Genomic DNA, 24,356 nt, shown 5'->3' on the forward strand with positions numbered 1-24,356 from the left:
TAAAGGCTTTTGTCCCACTATGCTTTGAAGCAGATGGTTGAGAAACTAACCAGCAAGGAACCTGCAGTCCTCTAGTGACATTTACAATCCAATCAGAGGAACAAACCAAAATGAACAACAACAAAAATAAAACCACAGAAGCTTCATGGAAAGCAAACTAATAAGATTGACATTTAAAACATTAAAAAGTTTTCAACTTTGGAAAGTTCTACTAGAGAGCTACTCCAGATATGATACTGACAGCTGTAAAGCCCATAGACTAGGCTTGCTTCAACAAATCACGCCCTGTTTTTATGAAGCACAAATGCAGCATCATGTTGAATAGCTGGCTTTTTTTCAAGGATAGGAAAGCATGCTGGAGAAAATATATGTGTTGCCAGGTGAACCACTTTCATAACCCATCTGCTGAAGCTGGTATGGTTACCTGGCAAAACGGCAATGCTGGGCTCACCTGGGTGACCTGGATATTGCACTATCACATGGGAAACAAGTAGGTAAACACAGCAGGGAAGACAAGAGAGGTGGTGAGGCTTTTGGCAGCAATGAGGTATAAGATTGGATTAAGCTATTTGTGAAGCTAGCTCTTAGGAGGGATGAGTTTTTTCATTGTTTTGACGTTATTTTTCCTGCTGACACTAAGCTTTTGTTTCATGTTGAGCAAGTATGCCACTTAGACTGTTTCACTGAGCGTAGAAAAATAAAAACAATTAAATAATCACTAAAGTTCATCTGACTGCTGAAACCAATGCTCTTGTATCCAACAGTTCAGTACTTAAAATGCTCATCCAGGATCTGTGGTCTTTAGCCCAGCATTTAGCATACTTCCTAGAAGAATAATGCCTTTGGTCTCCTTGCTGCTCATATGTAGCTGTTCAGCTATTTATGTTAGGAAGATAAAGGAGAAACTTGGAAATCTTATGTTCCTATAAAGGTAAATGTCTCAAAACAGAGTTCCAAAAACTAAGGACATTTTGACAAGCTAAACTCTCAGATGGTAGGCACAAAGCTGCATTGCTTGAGTGATTAACAGTGAACAGAAACACATTTTCTACTCCAAGGACAAAGTTTTGCAAGAATATACGTCTAACAAGTATGTGAGCACAGCTGTGTATGGATGTGAGCTGGAGGGAGAGATGGAAGGAATGGGAACTAACATTTTTACCAGACAGTGACAAGCATTCCTGTTAGTCTATACATAGTCCATGTGACCCGTATTATAATTGCAATTCCAATTTCTAGAAATTACAAAACAGTTGTAGATGAAATGCTATTTTCCAGTATGTGCCTAATCTGTACATTAAATGTATGCTTAAGTGCTGCAGCTGTAGACATATATATGACCAATTATGCATTTAATTAGTCATTTGTGAAAGCAATTAAATGATTACTCAGGCAAATAATATTTGACTAGTAGGCTAGGGCTTACTGGGCATAAACTGAGAACATCCTTGAATGAATATTTATTTTGAAGTATCCATATAACCGTATATGCAGTATATTTTATTAGTTTTTTATTTCTTATGCTTGTTTCTCATGTTTCTCTTTTCTCTACTAGCATGTAAAATGAAGAGTCTCACTGAAGTGAGAAACTTATCTGAGTTTTACTTTGAATGAAATCAAGTTTTAAAAGAGTGGAGCTAAATGTAGAACTAAAGTAATTATAAATCAAAAGAAGATCATGACACTTATTTCATCTAAACCACGTTAATAGATAAAATACCTTATCCCCTCTCCCATTAGAAGCTGTCATAGGAAACAAATGCTGTAAACTCTTCCTTAAGGTTTTATGCACATCATAAAGTTTGTTAATTAGTCTCTTATTGAGAATAGCAGATTTCAATTTCCTTCAAGTTGGTTTCCTGCCTATTTAAAATAAAAAAGTCAGTTACTTCTAGGACTTAAATATAGCAAGTGACTATAATTACTGAACAAGTATCTCTGCAAAAACTGAAGGCATTAGGACAGAAGAAACAGGAATTTTCAGTTGAGATGCTTTTCATCTTACCTACCCCATATAATTCATGCTGATGGAAAACACTTGTTTAATCCATTGCCCATTTCCTGCTGTCTATAAAACCTCACCAAAGTGTATTCTTTACTCCAAACTACTAATGTTCAGCTGTGTATGACTACAAAGGCCATTTGCTGCAGTTCAGACACCAGAATTAACATATAGGCTTTCCACCTAAATTTTCCTAATAGGGACTTCTTAGTTTATGCAGGCTTTGAATGAAATGACCACAAATTTCAAGAAGAAGCAAGTACCATGAAAATGAAAACAGAGTACTCACTGTTTTTATTGTCACAGAAAAAGCTTTTGTGTGTCCTCAGGGAATCATTCTGACAGCCGACTTTTGATTTTGCTGTCTCTCAAATAACAGAAATGCTACATGTATCTTAAATAAAAAAGGATGGAGACCACAGTGTGTCATAAAATTTAAAGAAACTCTCTTGTAAATGAAATCTGATCAGAGATTCAATTTTTTATTATTTATAGTTTTCCCATTTGGTTTATTTATTTTTAATAAGGCACAGGAAAAAAAAAGTTAAAAAAAAAAGAAAAAAAAAAGATAAAAAACCACACAACAGCAGGCTTTTCCAGATGCTGCCATCTTCTCTTCATCACTTTTACACAACTGTTGTCACACTGATTTAAAATGTGTCTGATACTTGTGAGTGTTCAGTATCTGTCATATTGGAATAAAGGGTCTTTTTGTATACTACTTTCTTCAGGTGATTACAGAACATGGTTATAAAAAACACCCTTTGACACACACACACACAAACCCCACAGTTTTTGCTTGGAAACTTTACACTGAGATTTAGCCTGCAGCAGATCTTCAGAAGTGAGCCAGAAACTGAGCATTTCCATTACTAACAGAAAGCAAAGGAGGCAGCAGTTTGAGGGTTACACAATTATAGGAAAATGCCTTTCCTTCTTTGTGTAACCAAAAATGATTTTGCAGCAGTGTCCAGAATTTGCTTCCTATGACGTTTGGCAAATTGAAAATAAAACCAAACAAAACAAAAAGACTGAGATACAGATGTTATAAAACTGTCTACAAGCAAAACCTATTTCCTTTCCCCTCCCCCCTAGATAATTGCTCCAATTTTTCCTCCAGCTGACTTCAGATTATGTTTCTGCATAACAGATGAGAGTAGCTTCATGGTATTGACTAAATAATAGACGTTTGATCATATACTTCCTAGAAAAGATGAGAAAAAAGTCCAGGAGAAAACTGAAAGAGCTTAGAAAAAAGTAACTGACAAAAGAGCCTCATACTCAAATTTGTGCCTAATGACAATTAATGGCATGATCTAAAACCCATCTGCAGCAAACTCACACATTCACAGCAGCACAGTACCTTGGAAACTATGGCAAGGAAGCCAATTTGCTGTGACATAGTACTGTCACCCAGAGAAACCCGTGACTCAAAATCTGAAGGCAGAACCAGTGCACTTACAGTGTTCAACCCTTCCCTGATTCAGCTGGGAAGTGGCTAAATTTGAACCCATGCACAGACTGAAAAGCCACAGGGCAGCACAGAAGCATACAGCCCTGTTGCATTTTAGGTGGTGGGGCAGAGAGGGAAGGTTGGAGACAGCCACCCTGGGCCAGCACAGCAGTGACACCTCTCAGGCACATGGCAGAAGGAAGGGAGACCAGGCGGTGGTTGGTACAGCCACGGAAATGCTATCACCCAGGCATTAGCCTGCATCATTATACCTCAGGCCTGTCAATCCCAGTTTTATTACACTGTTTACAGAAGATTTGCCCACGTCTCCTACAGGAATTTTCAGATACTTGCACCATTTTTTTACCAGCAAGATTCCGCAGACATGTTTCACGCAGCAGGACTTCAGCTAAAGCCTCAGCTGCTGTAGAGGGCTTGTACCTAGGCTGCTAATATATGACACAGCGTAAACATTTACATTTAACTCTTTTTTTCTCCAAACATCTTCCCCTTATTTCCAGAACTAAGTAGCTGCCTTCTTGACACACACAGATGTTTTTATGGACACTTACAAGACACACTCTGATTTAGCAACATGCTAGAGTTTTCTCTCAATGTGTGAATTTCCACAGAGTTTAAAGATAATCTACCAGGACTGATTTTAGTGCTTCACTTACAAGTTTTCTACAGATATTACAAGATGTATGAAGGCCGTGAACTAGGAATATAAATATTTAAATTTAAGGTTAGTGACCATTTCTATTCCACTTTCTCTGCTTTCAAATAAAATTATTTTATTATATCAATCTATCATTTGATAGATCCCAGCACAAGAAGGATGTTGATCTGTTAGAATGGGTCCAGAGGAGGTCCACAAAGATCATCAGGGGGCTGTAGCACCTCTTCTATGAAGAAAGGCTGAGAGAGCTGGGGGTGTTCAGCCTGGAGAAGAGAAGGCTCTGGGGTGACCTCACTACAACCTTTCAGTATTTGAAGGGGACTTATAAAAAAGATGGATAGCGACTCTTTGCTCAGATAATGACAGGACAACGGGGAATGGTTTTAAACTAAAAGAGGGGAGATTTAGATTAGAGATTAGGAGGAAATTCTTCACTCAGAAAGTGGTGAGGCACTGGCACAGGTTGCCCAGAGAAGCTGTGGATGCCCCGTCCCTGGAGGCATTCAAGGCCAGGTTGGATAGGTCTTTGGGCAACCTGATCTAGTGGGTGGCATCCCTGTCCATGGCAGAGGGGTTGAAACTAGATGATCTTTCAGGTCCCTTCCAACCCAAACCATTCTATGATTCTATTTCTATGATTCCATAAAGCTGTCCCTGTTGCCCCTCACAAAACAAAACAAAACAAAACAAAACAAAACAAAACAAAACAAAACAAAACAAAACAAAACAAAACAAAACAAACAAACAAACAAAAAAAGCAGCAGAGTTGTGACCATGGGATTGTACTCTGGTTAATATCCTTCAGAAAGCTTGAGAAAGTCTCCTGGCCAAGGGCATGAGGTTGTAGACCTGCTATCTTATCCAAGGAAGGAAAACAAAACTTTCCTTATGAACAGCTTTGGGATTTTATGGAAAATTAAGGAAGGACAGATGGAATTACAGAGGAAGGGAGAGTGTAAAACAAAACACAACAGTGATGAGACTGATGAGTAAAATCAGTGTGCCTAGGTGCTCCTAATTAAACAAAAGATTTGGGATAGAAAGGCGTTTTGTCTGAAGTGTGCACTTTTCAGGGTGTGGTTTCCACTGAGAAAAGGGAGGGTTTTTTTTAAGTGTTACCATACAGTAAGTATTAGCCCAGACTACTTTCTTATTAGTCATGAAGCCAGTCATTCAGGCATTATAAAATGTTTAATAATATCTCGGCTTTACTTAAAGCAGTAAAGAATACAAATCTGGCTTGATTTATTCTCTTAACTTTTCCTGCTGATATGCCCCAAACCACTCACAGGAACCTAAGACTGGAAATGGACTTCTCCAGTCTCTCAAGATCAGATCCCACATCAGGATAAATCTTGTCATAAATTGATGAACTCCATCTAAAAATAGGTAAGATTTATGTCCCCATTGCAGTGATGAAAGGCAGCTCCAGAGCTCTCCTCCCTTGCTGCTGGAAATCATCCAGTTTCCAGATAATGAACATCCCTGACTAGTTCCCGCCTGCTAATATGGGAGAAAAGTGGAAAAAAAAGCACAACTCTTTCCAAAGGGAATATTCTTCAGTTTTAAAACAGAGTGATAGGATTTGGCTTTTGCTACGGATGAAATTACAATTGCCTGATGTGAAGGATGCGTGGTAAATAATTAATCTGCCATAAAGTCAGTTGCTAGGAAGCCATTAACAGCACACTTTGTTGATGAGAAACAGTGGCTCTACAACAACATTTGGTTTGGCTGGTGTAGACTCGTTTATTCAACAGACACATGGCCTGTTTGTTGTTCATTTTAGGAAACATCAGCTTCTGCTCCATATCAAAAGCCAGAAAAAGATATTATTTTTTCATTTTTCATGTGATAGTGTGTTTTTTTTATTTTAATGACAAATGGTTAAAAAGTTAGTGTTTCTATTTTCTACAAATAAATGTCAAATAGAATAACTTTGGTTTTGTTGATATACCCCTTCATAAAAACTCTGCAACTTTAACACAAGGAACAAAAACATCCTGCTCTTCCTTGTTTATCAAAATTCAAATTATTTGGCCTGAAAAAAAAAAAAAAGTGTCCTACTTTTTCCTCATCAGATTTTAACCTCCTGAAAACCTAAATCAACACTAATTTTTATTTTTTTTTAATTATTCTAAATTAGGTAACGATAACCTGGGTATGTAACATCAGATTTTACAGTGCACTACCTATATTTTTACACCCTTACAAATTGTATACAATATATTTTACATTATAATCTGTACTATAGTGTATTAAAAAAAATGAAAAAGAAAACAGTGAAACCTTTCCTATAAAATTAACTCTGTGTTCAATTTCCAACTCTCTGTAAGTTCATATAGCAACGCTAATAAAATCATTGGAAACTTCAGCTTTTCTGAAAGTGTTGTAATTTTAATTTTGTAACATTAACATTACAATAATATACTATGCTTCATTCTATATCCTGGTTTGGGTGAATTTCAGTCAAGAAGCACAAAGAAATAGAGCATACTGAATTTTTAAATCTATACTAGCCTCAGCATCTCTACTGTTTAAGATATTCATATCATATCTAAGTTTTCAGAATTCTGGAAAAGAGAGATAGCTTTAGAGTTTACTTCCACATCCCCACTTGCCTGATTTCCACCGCTGCCTAGGTCCAGGGTTTTGACTGAAGCTCATTTCTTAATATTTAGCTAATTTAAATGCTAATTAGACTAATTTGATGTATAAAACGTGGTAGGAATTTATTAACAACTTTGCTGCTATTGCTTTATGTCTACAGAGAAATTTTCTAAAACAGGACCTAAGGGACAGTAGCGCATCTGTTACCAGTTGAACAAGTTGGATTTTTTGTAATACTAAACTTTAGAGCTGGTAATATACTGCAGAGGAGAAGGAGGAACGATTTTGATTTTTCCAGATCTAGCACATCTTGGATATAGGCCACTAGTGCAGTAGAGGCTTTATGCTGTCCTGCACTCATCTGCTTCATGTTTTTTGCTCTGAGTTTTATATATAGTGGAAGAAAATGTACCTTGTCTCTGTCTCTCATTATCTGCTAAAGTCATCCCATCTGATGCTACAGTTGTTCTGTCTGATGTTATTGCTGTGTATATAAAGAAGTCAAATCCTTTACCGCAAGTCTAATCTTGTGATAGACTTTGTGTTTTTATTGAGTCCCATTGAGTCAGTGAGACTTCACAGAGGAGAGAGGTCAACTATCAGACAGAAAAATGGATGAAAAATGTTCTCTTTGGAAGAACAGTCTTGTTGTTGTTTGTTTTATTTTGTTTTGTTGTTGTCTTTATTGTTGCAGCATGTACTGTTGCCACAGTCAATAAATTACTTAAGCAGGTGTCATATTTTCAAAACGTGACTATTCACAGGCAACAGTTGCTCTTGGGCTTAGATGACCGAATTTTCCTCTGAAAAAGACCTACAGAGAACTTCCACAGAACTTTCTAAGGAAGAAAAAGAAGCTTTGCTAAAAATATGGCAGATGGTAGAAAAGAGAGTCTTTCTCCAGACTTGCGTAGCTCTGTTAAGGCTGTGTATGTCAGAGCTAACTTTCTGCTAAATTATACCCATGTATCAGAAACTCTGGGGTGAGGCTACTTTCCTAACACTGACAAAGACACCTGGCTTCTTTTTACATGTCTGGACAGCCATACTCAAAGCAGAATATCTTTTCTACACAACACAATTATTATTTAATACTGCCTGTCTGCTAGGCACACAGTACACCCTCTCCTCTAAATAAATGAGGTTGCTGCAGGAATCACAATGCAGTCAGGACAAATGTTCCCCTCTAGAAGCAGGTCAACAGGCAGTATTATAATGCATACAAAAGTCAAGCAATTTGCACTATGAAAATAAGTTTTCTCTGCTAATATGGCTAGTAATTAGCTGTTCGACTTAAAATACCTTTTTCTTTGTGATTGAGGTCTAAGGCTTGTTCCACTCTAAAGCACCCGTATTTATGTTGTGCCAGCTTCTCTGATTCGTACACCATTAACTTTCCTACTTTGTCTTAAACCGAATTTAGCACTTAAGAAATCTGATAGCACTTCAAATGATCAACTCAGTGTATCTCAGTAAATGCAGTATATCAGCCAACAAGCATGCACACCTCACAATGTTGAGCCTTTCTCACTCTTCCAGTATTCCTCATTCACAATTTGCCTGGAGGAGAGGAGAAAATATTTTGTATCTCTTGTGTCACCTGGGACTCTCAGCTGAGACTGACCATAAGGAAAGCATTGGAGATAAAATTTTAATGCTTTAAATTTTTTAATATTTGTATAATTTTACTGTCACAAAGCATAAACTCATACTGTCTTTTGTAAGTTTTTTTATGACAAGGAAGCTGTTTGTTCATAGCTGTTTTGACTTCACTGAGCAGAATATACTGTCTAACAGTGAGAAAATGGTCTTAAGAGTGCAGAAAAATGTAAAAAGAAAAGTTCTGCTAAAAATAGTATATTTTGGACTCTGTTCTCCCCTGTGTAAGCTCCCATGGTTGAATTAGTCTGTGATTATTTTAATTTGCATATAGAGCAGCAGCCCCCAAAGAGCCATCTAGAATATCCCCCAGATTTGGAGGAAATCTGGATTCAGGTCCTTCCCTTCTGTGATACCCTCAGGCAACTCAAAAGATTGCAGGCATCCTATTCTTCTTAAGAAAAGTATAGTTCATACATGACTTTTGAGGCTACATCTGTATCTAGATACATAATTCTGATGAACAAAAATAAAATCAATAACAGATAGAAAGCTAAATATCTTTGTGGATCTGGACCTTACTATTTCTTTGTCCTAGTTTTCAACCAGTAAATATTACTATTACTGTACGGCAAAGGAGCCAAGAGGGTAACCATTCTACAGATGGTGAATGGCACGCTCAAGTGTAACAGTGGAGGGGATCATCCAAACATTCAATCATAATTAAAAGGGGATAGGAATAAATGTAAAGGAGGCTAGATGTACTGAGAATACCATTTCTCAGTGAAAAAGTTCCAAATCAGTTTACCATGACCTTAATTTAGTCTTGTACTTGTTACGTTTTTGTATAAGCTTTCATTTCTGAAAGCTTAAAGTGAATGTAATTCAGTTTGCAGGTATATCAAATGGAGGTCAGCACTCACTTCTACGTGTTGACAGGTCTGAATGAGTTTCGCCAAAAGAGTTTCCAGTTCAGTATTCCTCTTAATAAGGTTGGTGAGGTTACTCTCCAAATTTTGCTGTCAAAAAGAAAGAAAAGAACACATTAGTATTCTGAAGAATATAAAATTTAAGTGAACAGTTGAAAAATGGGTGTACTTTCAGGATCTGAATTATGTAATTACACAGGTATCAACACATGACATTCATTTTGATGTGCACGGTCAGATATTTTGTCCATGAATCAAGCATAGCAAGACAAGAAAGCTGAAATGTTTGTGGTAAGAGTTCACCACAAAATACTTTCTAAGGACCTACTAGAAACTAGATCAAGAAATTAGTTTTAATCAGGGGAAAAAATAACAGAGTAAGTAGAAGTCAGGGAGGTTAAAAAGGCTTTATCAGAAAAAAAAGTGACTCCTTATTCCATGCTCTTAGTCTGACATTTAAATTTAACAACCTGCTGCTAACTGAGGTCTCCCAGCCTGTGCCTGTTTGGGATCACACTCATAAGGACTCAGTAGTAGGACATTGATCACACCACCAGGGCATTGATGTAATTGATTTATTTCCCTACTTCAGTACAGTCAGATTTTTTAATAAATAATTCTAAAGAAAACCATCATTTCTAAGTACAATAATAAAATATCTACTCACTGATCATCCTTGAGAAACAATGTTTGGCTTGTGCCTGTGTTTATCAACCGATTATGGCCACAACAAATATCCCCAACTGTGGGAGCTCGCAGTGCTTTCTGCCTCCCAGATCTGAAGCCACATCCTGGCCACTGTGCAATTTCATGCGAGACAGAGATCCAGAAACATTCAGCCTCCTCCCTCCCCACCCTACCCGCAGGAAGGAAATCCAAGTGCATGAGGAAGATGCGGTCTGTGGTGGCTGTGACCTGCTCCCTTATCTGGCTGCTCTGGGACTGGGACCATGCAATGCACTGTGGGACTTGCAACTACCAAGGAGCTCCTTGCTTTTTAGCGTAGATCCTGTGATAGCTGCTGAAGTCCACCTTCTGCAAGCATAACATGCAAAGTTTCCACAAAGACAGTATAATTTCTAAGTATAACTTGAGTAAATAGAAAAGAATAAAAAAATACAGTCCATTAAAAAGAGTCCTGACTGTAAACACTCACACATTTCAGTAACTTTGGATATATATATTTCATATTGAAAATCCTGAGGACAGCTCATAAGAAGCTTTTCCTCATAGTTATTCACCTGTTTAAGTATGTGAGACTAGTCCCTTGCTTAGTATTCCTGACAGGCTGACAATCTCTGCCTTTTAATTGTATGTTATCCTCCATCAGTCCCCACTAAAGTGATCTAGGAGGTGCTGAACAAGAATACCAGAAATAGGCCCTCCTCACAGAGCCTGTAGTGCCCCTGCAGAACTCTTCTTAATTTCAACCCTGCTCATCTTTTATTAATATACTTCATTTCTCCACCCTACTGCTTTTCCCCACGATATAGCTATTATGTTACTTAAGGTACTTCAGCTACTACAAACTCACCTGACTTTTAATCCTTTCATTTTCCTCCATCCCTACCATCTCCACGCAGGTATTTCATGTGTGTTTGTGTGTGCTTTCTGGCACTGTTACCTCCTGCCTATTTTATGCTGTTTCAAAATGCCTTGTGCTTTGCCCTCCCTCTTTGCAGCCATGCAGTCTCCTTACTCTTTCTTGCCTTCGGCTACAAGTGAGTGAAGCTGGCAGTATTTCACTGCTGAACCACACATACTTTGGCGTTTACCAGAGCTGAAGCTGTAAACACTGGAGGAGCAGTCAGTCCTGTCCCATTAAAGACGGCACAGGATTTTGATGGCTTTATGTATGTAACTCTTTGGAGAAGCGTGATGGGTGTTTGAAGTACATAATTTGGGCATTTTCTTCCCAGCTCAACCATGCGTATCGTGTATCCCAAACTCTGGTTGTAAAAATACTTTCTACATTGCACTTATTTTATAGCTCATCAAAAACAAAGAGTAACAAGAATGGGAATTCTTTACTGAACAGTTTGAGCTGTATCTTATATTTCCAAAAGCTGTACTGTGAACGATCATTTAATTGCAGAGGCATGTTTGCCATGCTGTTAGATGTCCCTTTGCAGAGCTGAGACTCACATGAAAAGTCTAAATATCATATATACTTACAGTATCAGATAACCTTTGTCTTAAAAAAAATAAAATAAATTAAGGGGATACAAATGTGCAAGTAGTCTTGAAATGATATTTTTGTGCCTTCTTATTGCCTATGTATTCATTGTGTGCATGTCCTGATATGTTTATACTAAAAGATGTAAGATGAAAACTGTATGATTGATGAGTAAACTCTTGATGAGTATACTCTTGAGATTGCCTAATTTCAACAGTATTTTTTGACACAATAAATGTTAACAATTAGGGCCAATACATACGCTGAAGAAAAAAAAATATTCTCAAAGCTGTTATGGAATTTGGAATACAGTGATTTTAAAACCTTTGTCTTTTTTTTTTTTTTTAAACCTTTGTCTTGAATTGAGCAAAGCCTATTCTTGAACAAAGCCCATTCATGAAGAACAAGAATTTGCACTGAAACAGAAATTTATTTACCCTTAGGTTTATTTTAAATCTTGGAAAAAGATTTTAGAATATTTTTTCTCTCCAATAAACATAAGCCAATATATATTATTATGGTTTCAGATGTGTCTCTTGATGTGGTCTGTCTTTATCAGTCATAAAAATAGAGGATAACCATTACACTAGTGAGTTGCCTTACAAAAATTAGAGAAAATGCATTCAAGAGCTCTTGAACAGTGTAATTTTCAAGTAGGAAATTTTGGATTTTTTTTCACTGCAGTTTGGTAAGTAAGAGATTGTGGTCAAGAAGTATCAGAATTTTGCTAAACTTCTGTTGAAGAACATCAGTTTATATTAATGCTTTACTAAATAGTAAGAACTGGCAGCTGCTTTCTTAAATGAACGTCAATCTTCCTGATTTCACTAGGGCAAGTACTGAATGTCATTTCTTAAAACTGGGCTGACTTGGAAATTTTAAAGGTTGTTAAAATTCAATCAACTCTTGCAGTATATTTACCTGAATTTTCTTCTGACAGTATCTTTCTCTAGCTTTTTCCCCTGTTCGATGCACATATGGACCACTGCACCACTCTGACTATCACACAGCATTCTGGAGAAAGTTTATTCCCAGATTATGATGTATACATTTGAAAACAAGTGCTAGAAAAAGTTTATCCAAAATATCTTCCTTCTTCCCAACTAATACTCTATGGCCATTCTTGCAGGTGAATTACAATAATATTTTGGGAAAATGTCTAGCTAAATCATAATTACTGAAACATTTTAACCTGCCTTTCCTTATCTTTTTTTTTTTTTCACTTGCCAATTTTTTTTGTCTATTAAAAGCTGATTTTAGAAATTCAGGGGATGACTTTTAAAAAGAAGTACAAGAGTTGCTGTACATTATCTCTGTGAGCAGGTTTCATACATCTTAACCCTGTGAATGAAAATTGCTCTCAAAAGTCAAAAGCCAGGCTGAATGCTTCATGACTTACCAATGCAGACCTAGCCTGAGATCTTAAAAATCCATGTGTGCTTCACAGCTGGTTTTTTTACAATATGCAGTACAAAGTGAAGAGAATGCTTACTGTCCATTTAGCACGGTCTGACAACTGTACAACATAAATATTCTTATAATCTGGGGATAAATCCAAGTAGATGGAATCACAGACGTAATTGAAAAGGACAGTTGAGGATGATGTTTCATTTAGACTCTGCATGCCTACAAAATGATATGATCCAGGGACTGGAATCTGAAGTTGGAAAAATTAATTCTAAAAACTAAAGGAATGTAACTCATGACTGGATGTCTTCTTTAAGCTGCTGTCTAGCTCACAGTGGAGTCTTGGTCTTTTTGCAGTAATGATTGCGTGAGGCTCATGCCCTGATTGAAGGGGGAAGTCAGACTAGATGATCATAATGGTCTCTTCTGGCCTTTAAATCTATCAGTCTATGAAAACCAAATGTGAACCCATGCCCTTTGCCAAATTAACAGTCTCACGCAAAGCATCGCATGTCTAAAATAGGAGGTAGCACAAACAGATAGTCTTAAGCTACTATATGGGTTGAAAATGCTGTCAAAATAAATTAACGTAAGTAAGTATTTATTACTAAAGAAGAAACATGCTGAGTTGTGTACTCCTGACTTACGTCACAGCAGAGAGACAACATCCCTGAGAATTCCTCAGTGGCATTTTTCTTCTCCGTAAATATGTCTACTCAAAGGGTCACAAAAGAAAGATACAGCTATCAACTACAATGAGATTTTAAATTCCATTTGAAGTCACTTTCCTTTTTGCATTAGAAGTATTCTTTTTCTTGCTCCTGCTAAATATAAGCATTCATTAGAATTTACCACTTGGGAGCTTTTTCACATTAATGCATTTTGTTTGTTCATTGGAGTGCTTTGAGAGAGATTATATATTTTCAGACTTGATTGCTTAAAGTGTGTGACCAAAAGCCAAACAGTTACATAACAGTAGAAGAGAGATTAGGACTAAAACACCACAAAGCAGAAGTGTGATCAAATTCCATTTTAGTCAAGCTAGCAGGGGAACCAGAGCGGTGATGACATGGCAGATCAGTCTTTAGGATATGCAGACTCCCTATAGATCATAAATACGCACCCTGTTGCTAACAAAGTCCATGCAACCACATATTCACTGTAACTATTTTTCCTCCTAACTTGAAGAAGTTATACTTGCATATGCTCCAGTTACATTTCCACCTCGTTGCGGTGACGTACCCTATGAACCAGGCCTGTTGCCTCTAGGACTTGCGTCTAATCTATTAAAAAAGTTGCCAATCAATTCCAGAAGAACTGCCAGAATATTAAGCACAGTCTTGAGCCAGATTTGGGGTATATGTGAGTTTAATGTTTCCTTTGGTGTTCTTTATTTAAATGGACATACCAGGTGCACATGGAAAAACTTAAGCTAATTTTTATTCTATGTACTTGTCCTGAAACAGATGACTGCTCTTCCATAGGATACACATGCTCGACCCTGTATTTCTTAAGCCAGGGAATGGTAACATTTGTAGTTAATACAAATGATTGACCTCTAGTCTCAAATGTGCAGAGCTTGACAACTGCACTGCACATTTCTATGTGAAAAGAAATAACAGCTATGATGTTGATACACTCCTGGGGACTATGCTTTTTACCTCGAGTGATTACAGTATAGCGCAAGGAAAGACCCTTGAGATACTGCACTCTTAATTAATTGTCCAGGACTATTATTATTAAAAGTACAATAAAAATAGCTGCATTTGAAGCCACCATCACTTAAACAATATTAACTAAATCAGGTCTGTTGTTATATTTCACAGGATTTTTTTTTTCTCTTATTTAAAATGCAACATTGGGAAAAGTAAATGAAATCCAAGCATTTTAGATTCTTGACCACACAAAAACCTTATTAACTGAGAGGACAATATTCTAAGGAAAGCCTACAATTGTTCTCTCACTTCTCTGCAAAGCTGTGCACTCAGTATAACATGGGTGCCTGCCATTTGCAGCCACAGCTCTGGCCTTTGATTCAAGTAGAGGTGACTGCTACACTACTCTGCCTTATGAGTTGCCTTGCTGCAATGCTCTTTAGTCTTCCTTCACTGCTTTTTCTTCCGTCTTCAGAGCATAAGAGAAATTTCACAGCTGTGGCCTCTGGGGAAAAAGGACAGGATGAGAGCCATATATAGCATGCTGTAGCAAAAGTTTACCTTTGATGTGCTGTATTAGGTTTGGGAAAGAAACAATGTATGTGCTTGAGGATTGTTCTAACTGTAATAGAGACCACGATTACAAAGAACACAGGCCAATGGAACTGACACTGATTAGTTATTTTCTCTGTTATAATGTGAAATGGACATACAAAAAAAAAAGGGGGGGGGGGGGGGGGGGGGAGGAGAAGATGGGAAAAGAAAGAATATAGAGAATAACATGTTTTCTCAGGGCATTTAAACTTCTTACCAAAACTTTGTCCCAAGTTAGACACTGACAGAACTGACTTTAGGACAAACAATTTTTTAAAAAGAGATTCCCATTTCAATCAAAATATAAGATATCCAAATACTGGCTTAGCTGGGATCTTGTGTAGTTAGTTCAGCCCTGTTTCTAATGAATCAGTAACCAAAGTAGGACTACGATAATAATCAGGAATCAAGAAAGACATTTAAGCATTTGAATAAATTTGAAAATATACCAGTTTTGGATGAACATGTGAGCTATTCAAGGTTTGCAAAACTGTACATATATTTGAGGCACAAATATGTGTGACTTTTTTTTTCTTCTTCAGTGCAGTAGTCAAACTGGAAGCTGAAGTGTTAAAAGAGCACAGCAAATACCAGATAGATTGCATTTAAAGCATATCATTAAAGACTTATTGAGGAGAGCTAGACAGTTCTCTAGCTTATTCCCTACTGGCTAATCCAACGCAATGAAGGGGGATAAGGAGAACTTGAATGGTTGTACAGCTGTCCTGCAGCATCCTGGCTGCATCTGGTTCTGAACTCCCAAGACATGGGATGTATTTGAACCCAGGAGTTCAACAAGAGCTGCTGCTCATGAGACGTTTAATCTAATCTTGAGCAAGCAAGATCTGGGAAGTATTCATTCCAAAAAATGAACCTCTGAGTTTTGCACATAACTAATGACAGACATTTATAGAAAGAGAAAGCAAAAAGCTCATCTAAAGAACCACAATTTATGCAGTGTTATTAAAATCCTGGCTTCTACAGATGTCTACCAAAACATTTTTGAAAGTTTATATTTTATTTGAGAGGTTATATTATGGAAAAAAATCTGTTTTTAATCAATCAATATATATTACTGCATTTTGCGGTTGAAAAAAAAATCCATTTTATCTAACCAGGTACGTATAAAAAGCAGTTCAGTATTAAGCTAAACTGGCAGGTTAGGAAGGACAGCTGTATAGGCAAGCAGCAGAGAAAGTCAACATGGTGAGTTGGTCTGTGTTAGGTAGTAGACCTGTGGAACTGCCATAAACCTTGTTCAGCTCTTTCTGCTGGCTTGTGACAAAGCTGCCATCTGAGGGAGCTGCAACCACCTGTATTTGTGTATGTTTCTCAGCATGGCAAACATCACTTTGAAAGACCTCTGTAAATTGCCTTCTTGAAGGTATTAGAACTCCATCTCCTCACATGACTGGAAGGGCTGGGATGCCTGGGGCACACACTAGTTTTGTCTGCTACTGGTGCAGCATGCAGAACTTTGTCAGAGTAGACCACCAGAAGGGATTTATTAAAGAAATGGGAGTCAATTTCTGTGCAATTCGTCTATAGAGAGGAAACAGGTATATCTGTTCCCAGCTGTTGCTCTGGCTGCTGGTTTGGAACTATACTGTCACTGTCGGAAAGCCCAAGTGAAGGCAAAGCGCAGCACTTCTTTGGGAAAATGGAGATCCATCCCACTGTTCAATGTCATGGTACCTCAGGTAAGTGTCAACCAAACGGTCAGCCAGAAAGATCCAACTTTGACTTAGGGTGTATCATGCTAAGAAAAGAAACATTTACCATTATGTTTTATAGTATTTTTTCTTCTTAAAAACTATCCAGAATTTTGCCAAGAATTACACTATGACTTAGTTCTTCCATTCTGCTGCACGCTGGTTCTGTGCCACTGAAGTCATTGGTGGCTCAATCTTTGCCTTCCAGTGGAATAGGCCCCAGCTGCAGTAGGTTACTAGCAATAAAAAAGTTGGTATCCTTCCAGTTTAATGCTCATTCTGGCACAAGCTCTTCACTTTGCTGCCCACAGTTAGAGCTAGATCTAGACAAAAGTGTAAATCTCTCCATTTTCTTCTCATTTATCGTATTTCCTAGACAGTATGCTAAAATACTATACTATATTGAGTAAATGCCCTGAAAGAATTTAATGTGGTGAACTTGAGTTACTCACACATATAAAGTTTAGACACAGGCTTAAGTACTTCTTTGAAAAGAAGGCTTAAAGAGTCTTCCATAATACTTGCCAATCTGGGCTGGTAAAATAATTTATCAACATTATTCTGTTCAGAGATTTTGACTAAGCACCAGATCTTTGATTTAGGACTCAGGAAAATAATCTTTGATTCATATTGCAGCTGCAGATTTGTTATTATATTTAAGTCTTCAATTTTTATAAGTTGCTATTGATAAAAACAAAGAATAAAATATAGTATAATTGTATTCCTCTGGAAGGAACTTATTAAAATGTAAAATGTGATGGTAATGTGATGGTGGTGAGCCGATTTTAAATCAAGCAGTGAGTATAAAGTACAAGGTAAAAATCATGATTTGGAATCAGATTTTGTTTCATGTTTCTTTTGTACTCTAGTAAGGTTTATTTTCTTACTTGTTTAACTCTTATTTCCAATACTTCATCAAAGATCATCTCCAGATTTCAAATTCACTGACCACAAAAAAACAACCAACCAACCAACCAACCAACAACAAACACAACAAAACAACCATACACAAAAAACAACAAACACAAAAAACACATACACACACAAAATAAAACAAACGAACAAACAAAACCACAGGAGCTTTTTGTTGGAAAATCAGGTTCAGGTGTCAGTATGATTTAAATATCAATGCACTGGAAAAATAGCTATGACAAAAACAGCGTTCCATTTTGCCTCATATTTCCAACTGATATATGAAAATAAAGCATACAAATAAAACAGCAGACAGAAATACATCCTCTCTCATTTAATGTACAACACTAAGATTTTCCTCTGTTTACCTCAGCAGTGGACCCAAAACTATTCCCAGACAGCCTCATCTCCCTCACCACTCTTACCTCCAAATCATGTACTTATTATGCCTCTGTTGCTTTGGCCATGCTGTGGCATGCCCAGCTTCTTTAATGATGCACCCTCACCTCCTGCTAGATTTCATGAACCTGAGTTGAACCCAGCTGCTGGCTCCTGCTTTGCCAACTGTGCACAGTGCCAAGAGTTTCTGGGTGGAAGGACTGAAAGTAACTTGGGTGCTCAAGGAAGTATCCTGGGGCTGACAGGTGCATGATACAGCCAGGGAAGTCCCCAAGTAAATAATTCCTCTGCTTCCTCTCCTAAGATATTACTTTTCAATCCTTATTGGACTGCACATTCATTCAGATTAAAATGAAATAATTAATTCAATGTTAATCGAACTGTCATTTGAGGGGCCAACAATTCAAAGACAGATTTTTATTTAACAGCCTTTGATAATATAAATTTAAAGTTTAAAAATAATAATCAGAAAACCAAAAGCAAATGTCCTATCTGGAGGCATAGATTTGCACAATTCACTTATTTCAGCATTGCAAATAGTAACAGATGTGTTTTATTTTACTAATATGAACTAATTAATTAGTATGAACTAACAAATTGCTCATTCTAATATGAGCAATTGCAAGAGAATACTTCAAAGTAGTGAACATGATTGCAAGATTGTTCTCTTCACATTTTAGATTCTCAGCTGAAAGCTAGAACCCTCAGGAAAGATCTACATGTTCCTTTTGTAAGAGAATTAGAAGAATAAATAAGAGAGCCACATGTGCTAATAGCAAGAGACTTTGAACATTTTAGTAATAGAATAAGGAAAAGATACTTTCTCTTTGGTATTGGTTAAAATATTAAACATCCAAATTTGCATTAGTAAATTTGGCTTCAGAAATGAGGGCATTTCACGCATAGAGAACCAAAGCAATTTTCAAGTGCATACATAGCCTTGAATTTCATAAACATTCAATTAAGAACAAAATACTTATGAATAACAGAGAATAAACGTCTGTTTCCACCACTGCTTTTCTAGAACAGCAAGAGATATATATATAACCAAACTCTTCTTTAAAACCTTAAAAACTTAGAAAAAATCAAGATAATTTTAAAAAGCCATTTTTCTGTTACTTCTTCTTCCTTCAAAAATGATGGTCCCCTAGAGGAAATCATGTGACTAATGAAGCCTTCTAATTTATCTTTGAACGATTTACATAGAATTTTAGCCCCTTTCATCTTACCCAGTCCAGCTATTCTAAATTAGGAATACAGAAGTGAGCTGTTCTTACATGGTCTCCTCATCTTCTTCACATCAGGTGGGCTAAGAGTTGGAAAATGGAGAACCAGCCTGCCTGAATCCTCCCATGTATCTTTTGCCACTGTTCTGTAACCATTTACCATGACAGGCATTCGAGCAGTGAAAAATACATGCCCCTGCATTATGGTGAAAGACTAGCAATCTAGAGACGTACAAATCCAATTATTACTGGAGAAAGAGAGGGAGTGATCTTAAGATTTCATTTGACACATTTAGATAATGTGACCAATTTATGCAGACTTCCTCCGGACAAATTATTCATTTGATTTATCACAGCCTTTGAAGTTTTTCATACTATCAAGGCTGGCAAACTTTTTCCACTGAAAACATGAGCCACAGTTGATTATGTAAGTATGCTTTTCATAGTACTTTGGGAATTTATAAAAACTGTGAAGCCTATAGAAATATTTATTTGGAGCCCTTATTTAACTAATTTAGATTTTGACCTAAGACAAAGTTTTCTTGGGAGAGAAGACCAGGACTTGATTCACCTAGTACATTACTTTAGTTTTGTATGTATTTTGTTTATCTGTTCTTTGTGAGAGATGGGACTACAGTCTTTGTGAGAAACACTTTAACTATATAAAACATGCACAAATAAGCACTTGAATTGGCATTCATACATGCACTGTGATATGCAAAACTAGTGCAATGTGAAGATGTAGAAGGTGTACAAAGTATTCCCTGATGTTTCTATGCATGAATAGCAATAGTGTTCAAGGTCTCACAACACTACTTTAGTGTTGAGCTTCATTTTGTACACTCAACAGTTTTTAGAACATCCCATGAAAATATACCTTTTATTTATCTATCTATTTATTTATTTATTTATTTTTACTTTATTCTGTATTTAGCAATTTTATTAGTTAAAAGAGCTGTGTCTATAATCAAAGCATTGATTTAAGTGTGGCTCTGTGTGCGTATGCATGTGTATCCATGGATATGCATGTGTATTAGCAAATTCTAGAGTGAAATCAAGCTACAGATTACCCTGGGCTCTTATTCTAGCTCACTGAACTCTGTGAGCTGATTTGACCAGTTTGAGCAGATTTCACCTATGCAACTATGCAACTCATTCAGCACAACAGCAGCTGGAAGAGTGAGGAGTGAGAACCAGCCCTGAAGCTCCTCAGATCCGTGCAGCAGGAGGGCAGGAGGTGATCCAGGCAGGCAGCAGCAGTTCCCCTGCAGCCTGTGGAGAGGCCCCTGGTGGAGCAGGCTGTCCCCCTGCAGCCCAGGGGTCCCACATGGAGCAGATCTCAACACTGCAGCCTGTGGAGGAGCCCCTGGTGAAACAGGTGGATGTAGCCTGGAGGAGGCTGCGGCCCATGGAGAGCCCCCGCAGGAACAGGCCCCGGGCTGGAGCTGCAGCCTGTGGAGAGGAGCCCACACAGGAGCAGAGGGCATGGGGGGAGCTGCCGCCCACCCATGGGGGACCCGTGCTGGAGCAGTTTGCTCCTGGGAGACGGACCCCTTACAGACCCATATCTGGAGCAGTTCTTGAAGAGCCTGTGGGCAGCCCCCACAGGCTCAGTTTAGGAATAACAGCATCCTGTGGGAGGGACCCCACGTGGAGCAGGGGCAAAGAGCGACCGTGAAGGAGCAGTGGAGATGAAACGTTAGGGACTGACTGCAGCCCCCATTCCCTGTTCCACTGTCTTACTTGGGGGGAGGAGGCGGAAGAGGGTAGAAGGAAGAAATGAGTTTTTATATTCTTTCCATTGTTTCTCATGTCTCTAGCTTGTTAGTAATAGGCAATAAATTTGGCTATCTCACTATTCTGAGTCTGTTTTGCACATCACAATAATTGTTGAGCATTCTCCCTGTCCTTATCTCAAACCTTGAGGCCTTTTCCTCATATTTTCTCCTCCTTTCCCTTTGAGGAGGAGGAGTGAGAAAATGGTTGTAGTGGAACTTGGCTGCCCACCTGAATAAAACCACCACACATATAACAACCAAATGTATCTATGCGAGGGAAAGGAAAATCAACATCTATCTACTTCCTACAGTCCTGGTCCACTCTTTATCTCCAGGAATTTGGAAAGCAAAGCCTTGCAACACTTGTCAAACTTCAGGGCATCAGGCTGTCCCAGATGGAGAGGCTTAGATTCCTCTTTTCTACACAAACACCTGTTTGCCCTGTACATAAACACGCAATTCTGTGAGATGACCAAGAAAATAATTGTGCAAATAGCCAAGGGGCTGCCAGCAGGACTATGCCATACATTGCACACATAACTGATGTCAAGAGCACCTCAGTTTTCCCAATTGCTCCACTGTTTCTGTAAGTACATATATTTTACAGTTACATGGTGACAAGAAATCAAGTTGGCACCAGTAAACCTTTCACTTTGTTGTAGCTGTTCATGCAGGATATGGGAATTACATTTGGAAAACTGCATATTCTAGATAATATTACTGAATATTGAAATGAAAGCTCCATTAACTTGCTTTTTTTTTCTTTTTTTTTTTTTTTTTCATTTGTTTCAGCCAGAGTGCTTCCTATTCTACATACTTACATGTTTAAAACTAGCTTTTACCCAGGATTTGTTAATTAATAAGGATCTTATTCTACTTTGTATTTCAATATCTCAGTGGATTTTTGTTTTCGTAATAATACATTTGTTCCCCAAACTAACATCAACTCAAATCATGCAATATATTTGTTTCCATTGTAACCATGTAACTTCAACTGAAAGAAATGAGTGATACACCAATCTATGAGGTCTTAAAGCCCCTTAAGTTAGTCATTTCAACGATTAAATCAAATTTGATAAAAACAGTTTTCCTAATAGAGAAAACTAGTAATACTTCATGTTTTGTACTTCATATCTATGAATTCTAGTTTCTTTTAGGAAAGAGAAACATTGTGATTTTTATTTTACAGATTATGAAATTTCCCTTAAATCAAATGCCTTTAGTCCAAAACCAACTGAAGACCGTACTAGTTTTTCTAATGAGTCAGTAGGCTTTGAATGAGATTCTTCATTCCTCTTGTTACAGACACCATTTACCAGTAACACATGCTTATATTGACAAGTAATCTGGGCAATCAAGATCATCATCATAGAATCACAGAAGGGCTCGGGTTCTAAGGGACCTTAAGGATCACCCAGTTCCAATCCCCTTGCCATGGGCAGGGATGCCACCCACTACATCAGATCATTTCATAAACCCCTCTTAAATATTGAGAAGCTGCAATGAGGTCACCCTTCTTTTCCTCAGGCTGAACAGCCCCAGCCATCTCAGCTTTTCTTCATAGGAGAGGTGCTCCAGCCTTCCTTCGTGGCCTTCCTTGCGATCTGCTCTAACCACTTCACACTCTTCCTGTGCTGGGGTCCCAAGACCTGGATGCAGCACTCCAGGTAGGGCCTCACAAAGGCAGAGCAGAGAGGGACAATCCTCTGTCTTGCCGTGCTGGCCACTCTGGTGATGCAGATGGCCTTCTGGGCTTCAAGTGTGCACTGCTGGCTCAGGTCAAGCTTTTTGTCCACTAGAAATCCCAAGTCTTTCTCCTCAGGGCTGCTCTCAAGGAGTTCTTCTCCCAGCTTGTACTCATGCCTAGGATTGCCCCAACCCAGGCGCAGCACCTTGCAGTTAGAATTATTGAATGTCATTAGGTTTAAGTGGGTCCAATTCTCAAGTTTGTAAAATGCTCAGGATACTGATTAACTACTACTTTGTTGTCAGAGTAGTACAGGTAACTTTGATATCAAACTTTTGCATGAAGCCACACATGCATGACTACTAATGACAACAAAAGTAATGACCCAAAGATGTCTAAGTTCAGTATAAGAGAATTATATTGCCCTCTTCACAGTTCATTGATATATGAGCAAAATGAAAACACACTGAATAAACATTCCCAATTCACACTGCTAAAACTAGCATCTAGAGACATTTTATGAAGAACTAATTTCTTGCTGTTCAGTATTATTTTGAAATGGCACATCTGAAAAGAGAAGTTTCACTAATTCCTGTTGGGTCTCTCCAGATCTTGAAGGCTACATTTTCCTTTTACCAAACATGCACTGCAGTATGTCTCTGGTGTATGACTTTAGCTGTTGGAAGCTTTTCAAACTAAATAGGAGTCTGGTTTGTTTAATTTTGCAGAGTTCTCCACAGGTACCTTCAGACATGTCTTAGGTAGAAATTAAATTTTAACATCTAGAATGCTCCTGAGGCTCAGTGCCACACAACTTGCACTGAAATCAAATTGAATGAAAGATAATCACCATACAGGCAATGCATCTGACACCACAGCATGGAGATTTTCTTTAAGGAAACATTTTATTTGATAAAAGAGCTGTTCACCCTGCAGTTTGTAGAATAAGCCTGGGGAACCTGGTGGACAACAAGCTGATTATGTACCCTCACTGCATATGCGTCTTGTTACCACCTTGAAGTGGTCAAATGCTGTAGCAAGTTGCATAGATTGGCTGTGAGGCCTTATCCTTGAAGATATTACAAATACATAGTCCTCATTCAACCTGTCATTGTGTATGACATTCAACAAGATGACTTTCAGAGGTCTCTTCCAACCTAAATTATTTTATAGTTCTGCAATTAAGATATTTGTCTTCATAAATCATAAATTTTACAGAAAATGTGAAAGTACACATTTTTTAGGTAACTGAGCCTTAACTCATGTTTATAAAAATAACTTAATAAGGTGTATTATTTAGAAGCTTTCATATGTACTATCTTATCTTTTACCGGAGCTACAAGATCTGTAATATCAAAATGCGAAATATGCTAATATAGGTTTTATAAAAGTACAAGGAACTAATAAATATGTATGAAATTAAGATTTTGTTTTAAATATTCAAAGAGACAGATTTCAGGAAAATCGGCTTTTAAGATTTTGATAAGCTTGTGAGCTTTACTAGATATGCCTAATATGCCCATCATTATACTACATAG

At 37.6% G+C, this 24,356-nt stretch overlaps 1 protein-coding gene across 8 annotated transcripts in view; it reads right to left on the reverse strand.

Annotated features, from left to right (window-relative positions):
- Positions 1–24,356, reverse strand: part of MID1 (midline 1) — a 239,424-nt gene that overhangs the window by 36,490 nt on the left and 178,578 nt on the right. For all 8 annotated transcript variants that reach the window (XM_068682801.1, XM_068682808.1, XM_068682811.1 and 5 more), the window contains exon 3: positions 9,267–9,362. In XM_068682801.1, coding sequence (XP_068538902.1) covers positions 9,267–9,362 — 96 coding nt within the window. The remainder of the gene's footprint in view (positions 1–9,266; positions 9,363–24,356) is intronic.

Source organism: Anas acuta, chromosome 1, assembly GCF_963932015.1.
Source record: "Anas acuta chromosome 1, bAnaAcu1.1, whole genome shotgun sequence".
NCBI classification, from domain to species: domain Eukaryota; kingdom Metazoa; phylum Chordata; class Aves; order Anseriformes; family Anatidae; genus Anas; species Anas acuta.